The 18,461-nt window shown below is 46.4% G+C and overlaps 1 protein-coding gene across 29 annotated transcripts in view; it reads right to left on the reverse strand.

The window, feature by feature from the left end:
* NFASC (neurofascin) overlaps nt 1-18,461 on the reverse strand; it is a 181,568-nt gene that overhangs the window by 147,031 nt on the left and 16,076 nt on the right. For 3 of the 29 annotated variants that reach the window (XM_033093334.1, XM_033093339.1, XM_033093337.1), the window contains exon 1: nt 1,156-1,404. The exons of the other annotated variants lie outside the window; for them this stretch is intronic. In XM_033093334.1, the coding sequence (XP_032949225.1) occupies nt 1,156-1,212 (57 nt within the window). In that variant the 5' untranslated portion in view covers nt 1,213-1,404. Of the gene's footprint in view, nt 1-1,155; nt 1,405-18,461 lie in introns of those variants that run through there. 29 annotated transcript variants of the gene reach the window in all.

Below are 18,461 nucleotides of genomic sequence, written 5' to 3' on the forward strand. Positions count from 1 at the left end.
GGGCAGTGCCAGAGATGTCTGTGCTCAAGGAAGCTGCCCTGTTTGCTCTGGGCACAGGGGTGCGGAGCAGCCTGCACGGTTCTGAGTCTCTGACACTCTGTCCTGGATGGGGCAGTGTGGGGTGGGGTGTGGGGGAGGGTATCTGGCCTGCCTCTGGGGAGGTTGTTCCCTTGTGGTTTGAGCCAGGGATGCAAAGTTCCTCCAATAGGCTACAATCAGCCCATTCTGGCTCTAGTGCAGCCTCAAGCTTTCCCAGATTAAGCAGGGTCACTCAATCCTCAATCCAAACAAAAATTTAAAGTCACTGGGTCCAAACCCCTGCCACAGGGATCCCTGCACCCATGAGGAGGGCAGGACAGATTGTCCCCGCCACTGAACTCCTTTTCCCTCCCAACTCACAGGCAAACCAGCACACCTCTTGGAGGACAGCTCTGGGCCACTTTTAAAGGTCCAAGGGAGCACCATCGGCTCCTAATAGAGCCAGGTGACCTACACCTCCCTGGGCCCTGGCATTCACCTTGCTTTGATTTAGCACTAACTAACAGGGAACCAAGGTTCCCCTGAACCAGGACCTGCTCTCCATCCCTAGAAGCCAGGTGAGAGCAAAATGGCCTATTCTCACTTCTTCCCAACCAGTAGCTCTAAATTCCTGGCCTGAGATGCAGAGATGCCAAGACTGAGAGGGACAGGCTGGGTTAGAGAGAGGGAGCTGGTTTGGGATGGTGGAGACCAGAGCAAAGGGCTGAAGGAGAGAAAGGGAGGGACTGAGTGTTAATGTGGACAAGTCACAGAGTTAACTCGGCGTTTGCAATTAAATACACAGTCCCGAATTCTCCCTCTACCAAAATGCTCTTCAGCATCTCACTTTCCCAGACACATTAATTTCTCATACCCAAGCTCCTCTGCCCACACACACCAGGGTTTGGGAGCTTTGTCCCTTGCCTCTTTTCCTCTTAAATTGCAGCTCATTCATTATAATTGCTTCTAGACTGCTTGCCTCATACTGCAGATCCTAACACCAAATTGGTCCTCTCCCTGGCTAGGACGCTTCTTGCAGACCTTCTACACAAACACATTTCTAGCATCGTCAGGAAACTGTGATAACCTAAGACATACAACTTTGGAGCCTTTAAAAAGCAAAGCAGAAGGACTCACCTGGAAGGGGGAACGGAGTAGGGACAGGAGGTCAAGAAATAGGGTACAGTTGACCATCCTATCTCCCTCCTGAATGAGTCATGGTCCAGTTCATCCAGTATCTTCTCAGTCTCCCTCCATGGGGACAGGTGGGTATGGAGAGCTAGGCATTTCTTAGACCCCAGGCCATTCAGTAGGCTGATGTAGGTCTGAGCAAACCCCCAGCTAGATCTTCCCCTTGGATGCTGGCCTCAGAGCAAACATAGCAGCCCTGCCCGAGGCGGAATCAAAATAGTCCCTAGTTTCCCAGCTCCTTGCCACACCCACCTGCCACCTCCCCAGCCCTCTCTGTGGCAAAAAAGGGCTTTATTATTTCAAGCCCACCACGTCCTCTGAGAGTGCCGTGAATGGAACACCACACAATACACTTGTTTATTAATAAGCACTCCCCCGCACCCGGCTTGCTCACTCACTCACCGCTGGGTCCCCCTCGTGCATAATGGAGGAGTTGTGTGGCCCATGACACAAGCCAGACTGTGCTGCTCAGGCTCTGAGGGGACAGACGAAGAGAGGTACCAGGCCGGGCCAGGCTCCCCGAGGTGGGGGTGGAATGGGGAGCAGAACCCCCAGTTAAGATTCGGAGACGTAATGTTCTGTGCAGGAGCACAGTGTGGCATGTGTGGTACCGGCCCTCCCCTATACGCATGCCCTACACCAACCCAAGCCAGGGATGCCAGCGGGGCCGTGCAACATGTACCCAACAGCCACCCTGCCTGCCCAAAGCCGTGTGCTAACCCTGCACAGGACAGTGACTCTCCACAACGTCAGATGCAGCCCACTGGTCCACTGCTGCTCGAGGCCCATCACAGGTTTGATTACAGCCATGAGTGTGGCCCTCACCCCTCCAGCACTCCAAGTCTCAGTCTTCTCCAGGTTAAATGCCTCGAGTCCTTTCAGCTGCCCCTCATAAAACTATTTCCATTCACTGCACCATCCTGTTTCCCCTACAATAGCCAGACTTCAGTGGGTCAGGTTTTCTCTTAAAGTACAAGGCCCAGCCCTCCCATACTGCTGGTGAGAGTGTACCTTAATAACATCCTGGAGGAAAGTTTGGAATACACTGAAAAGTCTTAAAAATGTTTATGCCTTTTGTTCCACACATTCCATTTCTGGGAGTAGGTCTTAAGTAAATAATCAGGGATAATTAGAATATTAAACCAACACAAATGTTCGTCAGAATATTGTTTATAATGGTAAAAAAATCAGAAATAACCTAAACAGTCATCACTAGGGGAAATGATAAACCATGGCATGTACATGGTTTGACAGGCAGCAAGGAGAGTGTAGCAATAAAGGTTCTAGAGCCAGATGAACTGATTTCAGAATTTGGCTCTGCCATTTATTGCTGTGTTGCCTTGGGTAAGTTACTACCTCTCTGTGCCTCATTCTCCTTATTTGTATAATTGAGATAATAAGAGGATCAATTTCAAGTGACAAAGAGTCAGTGAATGACAGTACCTGACACATATGGTAAATGCTATGGTAAGACATATGGTGAGAAAAAAATCTTCAATTCTTACTACTATCATCGCAATGAAATATTATATAGTTATTAAAATGATGAAATACTATATCAGAATATTTCAGTAATATGAAAAATTATTAAGTGAAAAAAGTAGATTACAAAAATAGGATAAGAATAGCTATTTTTGGGTAGTGAAATTATGCATAATTTTCATTCTTTCATTTGTGCTTATTGATATTTTCTAAATTGTCTGCAAAGAACATAAATTACTTTTGCTAATAAGGAAACGTATTTGTAATGTATGGTGCCCAGAATGGAGCGTAATTCCCAGCATAGAGCACAGGGCGGCCCTGGGCCTGGATCGGCCTTTCCCTAGGGAAGCTCATCTTGCTCACCTCTGACCAGCACATCACATTGTTGCCTCATACCCTGTTTCCCCGAAAATAAGACCTAGCCGGCCCATCAGCTCTAATGCGTCATTTGGAGCAAAAATTAATATAAGACCTTGTCTTATTTTACTATAACATAAGACTGGATCTTTATAATATAATATAAGACCAGGTCTTATCTAACATAATATAATACAAAGCCGGGTCTTGTATTAATTTTTGCTCCAAAAGACACATTAGAGCTGATTGTCCGGCTAGGTCTTATTTTCAGGGAAAAACGGTATTGAGCTTCAAGTTAACAACCGAGCCGCAGTGGAGGCAGAGAACTGCCAGGGCTGAGGGTGGCCTGAAAGTGGGTCACATTCACCAAGTACAGCTAACATCGGCTCAGGATGGCTGTGGTAACAGCTGGCGTACTTGGGGGAGCTCCATCCCGTCCTAGCAGGCAGCCAAGTCTGCTCCCCACCCCCGCCCCATAGGATCACTTCCCTGCCAGCCACAGCCCCCTTCTAAGAGGAACTGGCATGCCATGCCCAGCCCCCCACTCTTCCACACCCAAACAGATCGGCATGCCATGCCCAGCCCCCCACTCTTCCACACCCAAACAGATCGGCAGTAAAATGACAGGGGGGACTGTGGACCTTGCCAGAGTGTGGCCAGGGTCCGCCCGCGGAGTCAAGGGGTCAGAGGGGTGCGGGGCGAGCCTGAGGCCCTCAAACTGTTTACTGCTATGGCTAAGGATCCATTCTCATCCCTGCGCACACAATCCTCACTTCCCAGAATGGAAAGCAAATTCAATTACAACAGTCATGAAGGATTCTGTCTAAAGTGTTTAAGCAGAAGCTGGGTAAACCCTGTCTGAGGAGCTGAAGAAAGCCCAGTACAGAGTGGGAGGTTGGTGAAGAGCACTTCTGAGCCCGCCTAGCGCTGGGACCCCAGGAACACACAGACTGGAAGCAGCTGTCAAGAAGCAAGTCTCTGAGAAGTGAGCCTATAAGGAGAATGTGGGGGTCCCAGGAGCAGCGTGGCCTGAGTCTGTGTGAGGCTCTGAATAGCAAAAACAATCTTGAAGAAGAACAACAAATCAGAGACTCATATTTCCCAATTTCAAAGCCTACTATACTCGTAAAACTATATTAGTCAAATCAGTGTGGTATAGGCATAAGAATAGGCAAGACTGGTGAAATAGAATTGACTCTAGAAATTGATTCTAGAATAGAATCTAGAAATTAACTCATACGTATACGGCCAATTGATTTTTGACAAGAGTGTAAAGTCCACTCAATGGGGAAATAACAGTTTCTTCAAAAACTGATGCTGGGATAACTGGATTTAAACATGCAGAAGAATGAAGTTGGACCCCTACCTCACAGCACACACAAAAAATTAACTCTAAATGGATCAATCAACAACCTAAACATAAGAGCTAAAACCATAAAACTCTTAGAAGAAAACTAGAGGTAAAGCTTTGTGGCCTTGGTTTGGTAATAGATTCTTAGATGTGACCCCAAAAGTACAAGCAACAAAAGAAAAAAATAGATAAATTGGACTTCATTAAAATTTAAAGCTTCTGTGCATCAAAGAACATTATCAAGAAAGTAAAAAGACAACCTGCATAATGGGAGAAAATATTTGCAAATCACACATCTGGTAAGAGTTTAATACCTAGAAGATAAAAAGAACTCCTAAAACTCAACAACAAAAAGACAAGCAACCCAATTTAAAAACAGGCAAAGGATTTGAATAGCCATTTCTCCGAATACATACAAATGACTAACAGCAAATGAAAGATGCTCAACATCACTAATCATCAGGAAAATGCAAATCAAAACCATAATGAGATACCACTTCATACCTAGGACAGTTATCAATAAAATGGAAAACAGCAAGCACTGATGAGGTTGTTGAGAAATTGGAACCCTCCTACATTGCTGATGGGAACATAAAATGGTAAAGCCACTGTGGAAAAAACTTTGCAGTTCCTCAAAAGTCAAACATAAAATTACCATATAATCCAGCAATTCCTACCCAAAAGAATTGAAAATAGGGATTCAAACAGATACTTATACACCAGTGTTCACCACCGCATTACTCACTAGACATTCAGCCATAAAAAGGAATGAAGTTCTGATACAGGCTACATCGATGAATCTTGAAAACATTATGCTGTGTGAAATAAGCCAGAAACAAAGGGACAAATATTGTATGATTCTGGAATAGAATTCATAGACAGAAAGATGAGCGTTTCCAGGGCCTGGGAGGAACAGAGAATAGGGAGCTACTGCCTAATGGTTACACAGTCTCAATTCGGGTTGGTAAAGAAGCTTTGGAAATGGAGCGTAGTGATGGTTGCACACTATGAGCGTGCTAAATGCCAATGAACTGTACACTTGAAATTGCTGAAATGGCAAATTTTATGAGATATATACATATATGTTCACTGCAATAATTTTTTTTTTTAAGTCACTGCAGCATCTGTCTCTGCTTTGCTGTCAAATCCACGTATATCTGACCCCAAATAAATGATTATTGGGATAAAGGAGACAAAGACAAGAAACCTTTTTCAGAAGCACTCTTTCCCCAGAGGATGACATTCTTCAAAACTTGGAATGAGTTACTGTGGTGATGGAATGGCTGAGGGATCTATTCTTGGCTCTGAAATTCTGCTGACCTTGTCATTCACTTCTCGGGCCTGGTTAGAAAACGGGGACAATGTCATCAGCCTTCAACCTGTTTCTGAAATCTTGAAAGAACCAGACTACTCTTCTCTGACCCACTAGACATCTCCTTCACTGCTGACCTTAGCTTTTTGAACGAGGAGGAAAAACTCCACCACCCAGTAGGTCAAAGAGACCCAGCACACTGGCCTAAGTTTCTTTGACTTCCAAAGCTGGCTAAAATATTTAATTTGTAAAGGACCAGGTGATGGCAAGAGACATGCTACTTAAAAATTTTTAAAACTTAGCTTAAAACACAGTTCACCTGTACTTCTTACCAGCTTCCCTTCTCCTCATACTGGCCCCATAGATGAAGAATAATAAAAATGCAAAGGCTATACGTGGTTCCCTTCCCAGCCAGACTGATGGCTGGGATAACCAAACTGCCCCACTACCCTTTATGAAGATGGGGATGCTTGTTCTAAGCCTTTGGGGTCCTCACTGACCCCTCTCCTACCCAGCAGTTGGGTAATACTATTTTGTGTTAACCATCCCAACACCTTCCCAGGTTATATTTTGGACTTCATCTTCCTAAAACTCACAAAATGTGTATCTTTCTTTGATTTCCTGGAGGTGTACATAGTTCAATAACCAATCACATAATCTTTCTATTGTGTGCATATAAAGCCTTCTGACTGATCTTTTAAATGAACACACCAGAATTTATACATTGAAATGAGTGCTGCCTCCTTCACAGAAGTTCCCTCGGGAGGCTATATGCATATTCCAACAATGTACTGCCTGTGCCTAGAACATTTCTGAAGCTTCCTTTTGGAACTGCTTTCAAAACCTGCAGCATATTCTTTTGACAGGCCCCATCGTGGGTTTTTTTGTGTGTTTTTTTTAAAAGTTGAAACGTAGAGCCAAGAACAGGAAGGATGGTGGGTGATGTAGTTAGAAATAATGTTTAGCACCAAAATCAAAGAATGATCATCAAGGAAAGATCTCTGAAGACTATTCCTAGGGAGGATGAAATCGGGTTCTGACCACTGTCCTTTGGAGAACAGTACATGTGTGGGTAAGATCTGGTAATAACATTAAAAACAATTAGAAATCACTCCATTGTCACCACTAGATTCCTCTGTTGTGTCCACCCACATCACTGTGTCTTGACCAGGAGCCAGGAACTAGAAACTTTCCAAAAGTGGCTGCCAAAGGTTGTAACCTAGAGTGGGCATAGGGAACAGGCTGCTCCCTCTCAAATGAAGACAGAGACTGACATGTGTAAAGAAGTGGGCAAAGTCTGGTTCCTCCATAAGTTAAATATTGAATTACCATATGATCCAGAAATTGTACTCCTAGGTATATACCCAAAAGACTTGAAAACAGGTGCTCAAACAAAAACTTGTACACAAATGTTCATAACAGCACGATTCACAAGAAACAACTCAATATTCATCAACAGATGAATGAATAAGCAAAATGTGGTATACACAGTGGAATAGTATATAGCCATGAAAAGGAATGAAGTCCTGACACATGCTACAATGTAGCTAAACCTTAAAAACATTATGGTAACCAAAAGAAGCCAGACACAAAAGGCCACATACTGTATGATTACATTTATATGCAATATCCAACATATGCAAGTTGGTAAAGACAAGAACAAATTAGTGGCTGCTAGGGACGGGGGAAGAGGAGAATGGGGAGTGACTGCTTAATTGGTAGAGGGTTTCCTTTCAGGGTGACGAAAGTGTTCTGGAAATAGTGATGGTGGTGCACAATATTCTGAATGTATTAAATGCCACTGAATTGTACACTTCAAAATGGTTAAAATAGTACATTTTATGTTATGCGTATTTTACCACAAAAGAAAAAAAAGGAGGAGGCAGAATTTCCATGCTAATTTCTGGCAGGAGAGTGGTATGTGGAGGGCAGCCATACTGGTTCTGGTTGGCAGTGCTCACATACAGCAGTGTTGAGACCTTCACAGGTAGAAGAGGAAAAAAGGGTGGTGAAGGGACACTGGACCACAAACCAGTGACAATCAGCCAAGTGCCCTGGCCCTTCACCACAGCAAAACTATCAAACTCATAATAAATGCTTTTCAATGAGGACTCAATAGAGTCCTGTGTGGAAAAAGATACGCTGTGGGGAGAAGAGGGACATTTCTTGAGACAAAGCCAGAGGAGGACATTTCTAACACAGCTGGTTTTCCTGTCAACTCCCATCTCTGCCTGCAGCACAGGACATCACTGCTATCTCTTCTGGGCCATCAGGGCCCTGAGCCTGTGGGGTGGGGAGGAGCTGTCCTTTCCCTGGAGATAAGGCTCTTCTCTCCATCAGCAGCTGCTTGTCATGAAGGCAACCCAGGCCATGCTCGTCTGCAGGGCATCCCTCCCTTCCCACAGGGGATCATGGATGCTCCCTGGGCATGTCTGCACCCCCACCCCCAGGCTCTATCAGGAAACTCACATAGCAGCCAGGCAGCTGAGCTAGTCTCCAACCCCCCAGCCACCTGGGCAGCCTCCAGCTTAGGGGTATGTTTTCTTAATCTTTGTGCATAAGGATTTACAAATTCAGAGAACAGACAAGACCCTTGTCTGCAATTACAAGACTAATAACATTAAGTCTTAAATGGTTATTACAGACCCAGATCTCTTATTAGTTGTGACAGCCAGTGAATCAGGAGAGCAGTGAGTTGTAATGCGTATGAAAAATAACTAAAAATTCAATGGTCTCAATTGCTGAGGCTCCGTGCAGCTGCTGGACTTAAGACACAGCCTCTGGCAAGGAGCGGGAGAGAGACACCCATGTGGAATTCTGCATAGCATAAGAAGCACCTCCTGATTCCATCATTCTTCGAGGCCTCCTTCAGACCTCCCTTTCATTTACTGCACACCACAGCGCACATATTTACTGGGTCCCTCCGTGCAGCGCCATGGCGCTCACAGCATGCTGCGGAGTACAAACTTTCTGGTCAGCTGCATGCTCCTGGCCCCTTTCCATCCCCCAACGCCAGGAGGAAGGAATGAAGGACCAATTGCCAGTAATGGCAATGCCGAGGATGACTCATATGGAGACTAAGGCAGGCGAAGGCCCTGCCCAGCTGGCCTTGCTTGAGTGGATCTCTCCAGGACAGAGGCACCTAATGCAGTGTGGTTAGAGGACAATGCGTCCAACTTGTTAGGAAACATCGAGGGACAGGCTGTGAGAAAAAGCAGCACTCTGAGCACCGGCACTAAGGCAAGAGGCCTGGTGGTTGGAAAGCTAGTGAGATGACTCCAGAAAAAGGCGTCAGGCTATGCTATGACCCTGGTCACCCTCATGGGGCCACACAAGGGTGGGAAGAAGCTACTACAGCTGTTGTGAGCTCCACACTGAAAGTAGACAGGGTGTTTTCCCAGGCGCAGGCAGGGGAAAGGCTCCCGAGACACACAAGAAAAATGAGGGGGCAGGGGAGGGAGGGAGAGAAGAGCCAAGCGAGGAGAGGCAGCTCTGAGAGGCAACTGTCAGGCCATCCACTCAGAGAGCCAGCCTGTTGCCATGACAACGCCCTCCTGCATAGTATCCAGGAATAAATTATTGATCATGGACACTGTTTTCTCGCCTCCCCATAGCCCCCAGTGCCCTCTTGGCTGCCTCCATTACTCTCCCCTCCTCCACATGTTCTGTATTTGCATGAGAGTCACTCTGAAATCAAACACGAGCCCAGAAGAATCACAAGGTCCCCCATCTCCAACCCCTACCAGCCTCTCTGCCTCCTTAGCCATTATGCAATTTTGCTGCTCTGACAACCTTTAGGGCCTAAACTGTGACCCCCCGCCCCCAACTCATATATTGAAGTCCTAATCACCAGTACCTCAGAACAGCGCTGAAGGAGGACTGAATTTTAGCCTTTTAAAGAGACATTAAGGTAAAATGAGGTCATTAGTGGGAGCCCAAATCCAACAGGACTGGTGTCCTTACAGAGAAGATTAGGACACAGACATGTACAGAGGGAAACCCATGTGAGAAGACAGGGAGAAGATGACCGTGAAGAAGAGAGGCCAGCCAGCACCTTGATCTTCCAGCCTCCAGAACTGTGAGGAAATAAATTTCTGTTGTTTAAGCCACCCAGGCTGTGGTACTTTGTAATAGCAGCCCTAGAAAACTAATACACTACCTACGTCGGAGCCCCTGAAAGCCAGCTGTCATTTTGGGATGCTCAAACAGATTGAAAACAACATTTTAACAGCAGAGCCAAGAACTATGAGATCCCACTCCCACATGTTCACACAATGGACTTCCAGGGGATAAAACTGGGAGACAGAGGGCATGTGAGAGGCAGGACAGCCCAGAAACCAGCCAACAGACCTGGTACTGGGAAGGCCAGGACAGGCCATGCAGGAAACTGCAGCTGCCCTGGGTTCCTCTGCTCAGGATGACCACAGCAGAGTCATCCAGTCATCCAGCTTCTCAGCCAGTTGCCTAACCTAAGAGTCCAAAGCTGATGAAGGCAGAACCAGTGTGAGACGTGGAATGACAAGCGCTAGAAGCAACCAAGGCCCCTGGCCCAAGGTGGGAGGACTGAATGACCTATTTTGAGAAAGAGGTAGCACCCACTGTACTGAGTCCAGTGTATAAAACTGAGGGGTGACTTCAAGTCAAAAGAAAAGCACTAGTGGGAGGATGTGTAGAAACTGGAACCCTAGTGCATCACTGGTGGGAATGCACAACGGTACAGCCACTGGGGAAAATAGTTTGGTGGTTCCTCAAAAAGTTAAACATAGAATTACCACATGACTCCACAATTCCACTCCTAGGTATATACCACAAAGAACTGAAAATGGTTACTCAAACAAATACATGTTCATGTATTTTCATAGCAGCACTATTCTCAATAGCCAAAAGGTGGAAACAACCCAAGAGTACATTAATGGATGAAGGAGTAAACAAATGGTGGTGTACACCTGCAATGAAACATTATTCAGCCATAAAGGAATGCAGTCCTGATACATGCTACAACATGGTAGTGAAAACCAGGTGAAAGAAGCCAGACACAAAATGCTACATGTTGTACGCTTTCTTTAACGTAAAATGTCCAAACCAGGTAAATCCACACAGACAAGAAGCAGAGTAGTAGTGCCAGGGGATGGGGAGAGGAGGAAATGGGGAGTGACTGCTTGATGGGTATGGGGTGTTCCTCTGGGGTGACAAAAAAGTTTTGAAACTAGAGAGGTGATGGTGGCACAACATTGTGAATCTATTAAATGTCATGCAAATGTACCTCAATAAATTGTGAAACACTAAATATATGAAGGATCATTCTAGTCTCTCTACCTTTGTGTATGCGTCTCTCTCTCTTACACACACACACACCCCTGCATCTTTCCTTTGAGCTTCTGCAAACACCTCCATCAGGACTGGCCTCCTACCTGTCTGCCCCTCACTCATGTCTTTGAAGCCCAGCTCCACCCATGAAGCTTTGTCTGTGACAGCTCACACTGGATCTCCCACCTTGAATCCCCACTCCTAACATTTTGTCTCTATGTTCACTTTTCCCCCCTCTCTTGCCCAGCACTCTTAGAAATCTCCTTGGACTTTTAGTTGATTCTTCCAACTGGACTGCAAGCCCTTGCGGGCAAAGGATGTATCCTTTCATCCTTATTACAAGCAGTGAGCCAAGGTGTTAGCCTGTTAGAGCCAAACGGACCACTTACTGGCTGTGTGACCAAGGACAAGGTACTTTAATCTCTCTGAGCTTCAATTTCCTCTCACGTAAATAGGGAATAATGATAACAGTTACCTCACAGAGTTGTTGTGAGGGTTACTGAGACACATATATATAAAAGGCCAAACAGAAATGTTTTTTTAATAAATATTCTCCTTCTGTTCATCACTCCTGCAAATTTTTCATGCCTGGTTACATGATTTCCATTTTAGTACCTCACTGGCTGGTCCCCAAATATCTGCTGGGTGGCCAGCTGCATCAATAAGCAGGGGCTCCAGGTCTCAAAGGGTGGGGCTGGGAGCATGGATGATTGACTGGCGCCCCAAGCAGCAAAGGCTGGAGGGCAAGGTCAAAAGCAAGGCCGAGTTGGAATTGTTCTCTCTTCTGGGCATCCTTGTCCAAGGCAGCCCTAGTCGCTTTCCCTCCAGTTCTTAAGTCTAATTGGGTTTGATTTCACCCTGGAATTCAACCCTCCACAATCAGGTATCACTCAGTTTCCTCTACTCAACAGATACACCCTGGCCTGCAATTAGAGGTCTCCTCACTATTCCTTCCTCTTATGCCTCCTTATTCCTAAAGTCTTCTCCCCGTTTTTTCCACGTGACAATATTATTGACCTTTTAAGGTGTAGCTCAAAGCCTGCCTTTTCCACAAAGATTTGCCCAATGTCTCCAGTCAGCAGCGGCCTTTCTTCTTCCTAATTGCATTGCTGTTTATCAGTTCCTGGTCTTAGTCAGTCATGTTCGAGCCCGAAATGGTGTTGAGTCTTTTTCTGCAGGTGTAACTCTCGCTCCTGCATTACGATTATAAACTTAAAAAAGGGACTACATCTCATACCCGTGCTCTATCTGCCAAGCACTGATGCTCAGCTGTAGAAAGCCTGAGAGCAAGCAGATCCTGGCTCCACCCCTCCCTTACTGATGAACCCTCCCTCATCCAGGGGTCCTAGTCCAGGCTCCCAGTCAGAGTTCTCACCGTGCTGTAAGGAAGCTCAAATGAGGCCCTGCAGGTAAAAGAACACTGCACATTATGAACACTACTTCTAAAGCACATGCTCAGTCACAGCTCGATGAGCTGGGTGAACGTGCCTTGCACACCACCCTCCAGGAGCCCAGCTTCCATGAAGGTGGTGGGACTAGAAGAGCAGCTGTCAGCCCAGTGAGGCCCAGAGAGGGGTCAGTGGGAAACAGCCTCTCACCAAGGACTCCGCAGGGGACCAAACAGTTCCTGCCTGGACAGGGTTAGGAGGGGACCCTGGGGAAGCAAAGACTAGGGCTTCCGGCAAAAAACACCATCTCCTGATGATCCCGCCACGACAGACCAGAACTGCCAAGTAAGACAAATCTGTGCTAAGCTGGGACTGTGATTCTGTCTGTTCCAGAGATGAGTGAATAGCTCAGGGAGGGCTGATCAGCCAGGAAAAACTCCAAAGGGGTTCACTCCCACTGGATGGCAGTGAAAGGAGTCGGTGGTCCTAGGGGGGCAGCAGCCAAAGTGTTAATCCCAGAGTGGCATACACACACACCCCTGTCCAAGGATCCCCTTGCTCCTCAAAGTGCAGCACCTGCTGGGAATCAATACCCAATAGCTCTCTGTCACTCAGTAATTAGGTCAGCTTAGAGGATTTCCCAGGTGGGGGGGGGAGGTGGGCAGCCCTCCCCAGCTCTCTCTCAAGTCAAGCTCCCAGGTGCTGAGCCAGCCCCTCCCCCACAACAGGCACACACCTACTGCATGAAGTGTCAGCCACAAAATGAAGGGGCCCAGGCAGGGAAAATGGAAGTAGGTGAAGTTACCTACAAACAGTCCCCACTCATAGGTCCCCTGGATGAGCCCACTGTCCAAGGAACAGAATGAACGAGAGAACTCAAAGGATATGGGCTGTTGCTGAGGGACTATGAACAGGTTAGACAGAAAGGCTGGGGGGTGGGAGTGGGGAAGGGCAGCCTAGTGGCAGTCAGCAAACAATCCCGCTGCAAGATTATGCTCACGGTGAAGACAGGAAGGCAGAGAGCCTCAGAAGGCAGAGCAGAAAAGAAGCCAGTCTGCCCTGTCTCCCTCCAACCCCTTTCCCCTCCTCCCTAGTGTGGGTTCCCCGTGCCAGCAGAGATCCACCAGTGTGCCTAGACAACCCAGTAGCGGGAGGAAAGGGTGTGTGTCCTGAGAAGCCCAGCTGACAAACTCATTCACACCCTCCCCATGGGGACTCCCTTCTCACTCTCTAAGTGGGCAACCCTAGAGCATCAGAGACCTCTCTAAACTCGTCTGTGAGATATGGAGGGGCTGGCACGGGCTCCACATGATACCAGGAGGCATGGGCCATGTGAATAGCTGTGTTCACACATACACAGCAAATGGCTCTCTCAGATAGCACTGAAACACAAAGGACTGGCTCGGGGTTATAAACCCTCTGCTTTAGTTGGCTTCATTTTAACTGAACCCCCAAATAATGTGGGAGCCAGTTACTGAGTACTAGGTATAGAAAGATGCAGAAAGAAGGCTCTAGGCTGAGGCTCCGAGAGGCCAGTCAAATCTAAATGAGGTATATGAGACACATACACACACACACACACACACAAAATGACCAGAGTTGAAAAGGGATTAATATATAAAAATATAAGCTAATGTGATTATGGAGAACTAAAAGCAATTCTCAGTTATCTGCAGCTCAGCTTATTTCTAAGCCTGAACACATGCTAGGCTACCCACTTCTAATGTGGACTCCAAGTATATAAAAGCATTTCTTTTCAGCCTCAACAAAAGAAAAATTAGAAAGGATAATCTGTATAAAAATGACATTCGGTAGGTTATTCCTAAACCCAGTGGGGCTTGTAGATTATCTGGAGGTTGGGCTTCCCATCTGTTAACATGGTCAGACAAGCAGCAGCCACCGTGGGCGTGAGGGGCGTGGCAACACGTGTTCTGGGCTACTGAGGCCTGAGTGGTGGGTTGGCTTCTTGTCTGCTCTGCCTTCTGAGGGACTCTGCCTTCCTGTCTTTCACACCTAGACCTAACCATGAGTATAATCTTGCAACTAGATTGTCTTGAGTCCAAGTCCAAGGGCCTTTCCTCCAGACCAGGCCCTCTGCGCCTCTTTCAAAGGTTGCTGCTCCCTCCCTCCAAACATGTAACTAAAATTCTGATGCCACTGAGGGCACACAAGCCAGCTCACCCAGATGAGGAATGCCCAAGAGGCTGGTGAAAGCCCCAGGGTGCCACAGCAGTGCTCTCAGGAGGCCCAGGCCCTGACTTCATCTATCCATGGACTGGCCTTTACCAAAGACAATTTTTAGCTGCTGGGAAAGGAGAGGAGAGAGTACTGTCCACTGGCTGCCCTGGTTTCTGAGCCCCACTGGCAGGATCCAGCTGTGGAGGACAACAGAGCAGCCCATCATCCCAGGCCCGGGATCACCCAGCCTCTGCTTAGACACAGCCTAAGACACAGAACTCGCCCCTCACAGGATTCTCACCACTTTCTATTGGGGGCAGCTCTAACAGGATCAGATGGGTGTCTAACATCCCGGCCAGCTCTACAATCCAGTGATTTAATGGTTAGAAAGATCTGGGGTAATTAGGCAGAAAGCTCCTCTCTGATTCTAGTTCTGACATCTAGACTTTCAAAGAATGTGTCTAACCCATTTCCAACAACAATCTGGGGGGCAGGGGACATACTGTCTCTCTCACCCCCAGCCGAACTATTATACACTCCTGTTTTTCATCAAGGTTTTCAGACGCTGCACCATCCTAGAATCTCAGCATGTCAGAGCCAGAAAGAATCTTTAAGATTGCTAAAGCTTCCCATCTTTCTACCTTGTTATCACCCCAAAGAAATGTTAACATAATTTGTTTATTTTTTCTTAAGTTTGAAAACATGCTATTTTAGGTCAGCTTACTAAAATGTTTATAAAGTGTCGTTTTAATAATACAATCTTTAATAGTGGTTATTACATGCATAAATTCAACTGCCCCCTCCCCCATTTAGCAAGTGGTACATACTTTCCAATTTAGTTCAGATTAACTAGATAAGAAAAAGCATGATTTGTTAACACATTTTTAGATGTCATATCATGTCAGGCATGGGGATCAAATTACATTGTAACAATTTAATCAAATGCATAAAATTTAACCAAGGTATAAAAGCAGTCAAAAGCTGCTCTCACAACCTTAAGTTGAAAATTGTTATCTTTGGCGCTTTGTAAAGTTTAAAATTTTTGTTTCTATTATAAAAGAGAGAAGCTTTCTGACTGATTTATATGCACTTCTGTGTTAGTGAATGAAAATCCACTTGGATATAACTGTCACTTTTTTTGAGTACTAGAAACATCTTGAAATGCTATACAAAAATTCTGGTCAAATGAATACAATGTGCTAACCATGATCTTCAGACAAATTTGCAGAAATAGTATTATTATTATTGTGTTCCTCACTAACTCTATGAAGTTCCATATGTTTCCTGTCTCCATTTGTGATTCATTATGGATAAATTAAACAATAGATGACTAAGAAAAGCAAATCAAAACCATGAGGGCAAAACCACTCCTGCAGTCAGCAGTGTGCAGCAGATAATATTCCACCCATCTCCTCGAACTCCTCACACCTTACACACCTGGAGAGGCTCAATCTGTTTCATATTAAGGAGGAAAAAATGGAATAAAGGTATTTATTGATTGACTGAAAACAGAGATGAAGTTGGATGCCTTGTTAGCCATTTGAGAATCCCCGGAGTTTTAGAATCACAGGCTGGGAAAGGAGTCTTGTTCAACCATCAACTACTTCACCCACTGCCTCCCTGAATTTTCTAATGAAGAAACTGAGGCCTAGAAATGAGAAGGATTTAGCTGAGGTCAGCTGGTAAGTAAGAGCAGAGCAAGAACTGGTATCTAGTCTCCTGACTGAGTCTTCTCTTCTCACTGTGCGCCTGGCAGTGCTAGGCTGGCCCCAAAGCCCACTGGAGGGTATGGTAGTGTCAAGGGATCAGACAGGAAGAGATGGGAAATGGCTGTCACTGAATCGGACTTTGTCCTGTTTGCCTGGTTACCCCACACAGCGCCAGGCACAGCTCTTTTCCCATAGGAGGTAGTTGGTAAATGTTTCTTGGATGAATAAATGGATGAACTAGCAGGGTCAAGATTTGGACTCCTGGCAGCGCTGACAGTTTCTATCCTGGCCTGAAGAACGAGATGATGATGACCTTGATGGTGATGGTACGAGCGAACACTTGCAGGGGTCTCACAGCTCACTCTTCTGAGCACTTCACAGAAAATAAGTCAATGTGCAGCGGAAGCTGATCAAGGTAGGGAGGCTCAGATACAAATGGTTGAGGCTGACAAGCCCAAGAATGGGACCACAGGATCCCACTCAGTGGCTCCCGCTCTTAAAGCCTTGTTCATAAGCCCTGAAAGGAGGCCTGAGAAGCAAGCTGGAAGCAGACACCAATTTAGATGTGTGTAAACACAGCATCTACCCAGACTAACTGGTCTCCCTGGGGACATACCTGCCCTTGAGGGCTACGGGACTTTCATCCCAACCTGTCAAGCCTGACTTTTGTATTCTGAACAATACAGGCTGTTCAATAAGTAATGGCCTGCCAGTGTTATTGCTGATTATTTGACTTCTGAACAGTGGGGGCAGGAGTGATAACGTCTCTAAGTTGCAGGTGAAGATCAGAAGCTAGTCTGCAGCTGGGACCAGCACTGAAACATCCCGAGACCCTCCCCGACCCCGGCCGTAGCGTCTCGGTCCCCAAAGCCAGTTTCTAGCAACAACTCTCAAATCAGAATAAGATGAACTGAAAACATTGGCATCAAACCTTAATAGTTGTTATTTCCAAATGATTGGGTTTTTGTTTGTTTGTGTGTTTTTCAGATTTTATAACTTTAACCTTTATCACCAGAAAAACCAATGTTTCAAAAATGAAAAGTACGGATTTGTGTCCTTTACTGTATGTTTTACTTTAATAAAATTTACCAAAACAAGTAATGACAGAGGGGATTATATACAACCCACTGAGTCCCTGCTGCTCCCTGCTAAGAAGTAGTGTCAGTTCCTGGACAGAGAATGGATGAGAGGGACAGGATGCATTCTCCACGTTTCCCTCATCTCTCATCCCCTCATCGTTGGGTTCTGGGCACCTCTGAGTCTCAGTGTATCCCTCTGGGAAACAGGGAAATTATTACTCTATCCAGTGGGTTAATGCGAAGATAAAGGCAGAGCCAGAGGTGAGTCCCCTGAACCCCACACTGCCCTCCACCTTGTCTTTGTATTCATGTTCTTATCAACATCACAGCTCTAAGCAACGCAGTTGATTTCCTCTGCCCCTGAAGGGGTCCTGTGAGCTTCTAGAAAGGGCCAGACAAACCTGACAACTGCCACCGCCACGATCCCTTATTGCCAAACGTACCGCTCATAGGGGAAGAAGCAAAATATAAAGTGGCCTGCCTTCAAATGCAAATGGAAGTATATCCAACACGGCACCAGGGAGAAGTCACTCATATCTATTGGGTTTGTGGAACTTTCTGGAGAGAAAAAGTGGAAAGGGGGTTGGGAGTGGCAGGAGGGAGAACATCCTCTACAGCCCCTGACTTTCTATGCACGCTAGTGCCTGAGGAGACAAAAAGGAAAAGGGGCTGGTGGACTTTCAGGGAAAGACCCAGCTGGGACTGTCCACTGCCTAGGCAGCGCAAAGAAGGTCAGTAGCCCCGTGGTAGAAGAGAATTAGGACTGGCCCTATCCCCCGTTCTCACGCTGCTGTCTTGGGTAGGTGGGTGGAGGGGTGTGGGCGGCAAAGGCTTTCTACAAACAGATGGCGGTGAGAGAACCTGCTACAAGCCGGGAAGCTGGGTTCCCCTCCTGGACCTGTGCCAGTTCTTACTCCAGTAGGGGGGAAGGGGGCGGAGGCTGGGGTTACAGTGGGCCTGTGGCTGAGAAGGAAGGTTCTTCTCAGCATTCAGGACAGCACGGCGGTTAACAACTCAACCTGCTAGAATCAGATTGGAATCAAAAGGATCTGAATGGAAGTCCCAACTGCACAGTTTACTAGCTGACAG

Source organism: Rhinolophus ferrumequinum, chromosome 22, assembly GCF_004115265.2.
Source record: "Rhinolophus ferrumequinum isolate MPI-CBG mRhiFer1 chromosome 22, mRhiFer1_v1.p, whole genome shotgun sequence".
NCBI lineage: Eukaryota > Metazoa > Chordata > Mammalia > Chiroptera > Rhinolophidae > Rhinolophus > Rhinolophus ferrumequinum.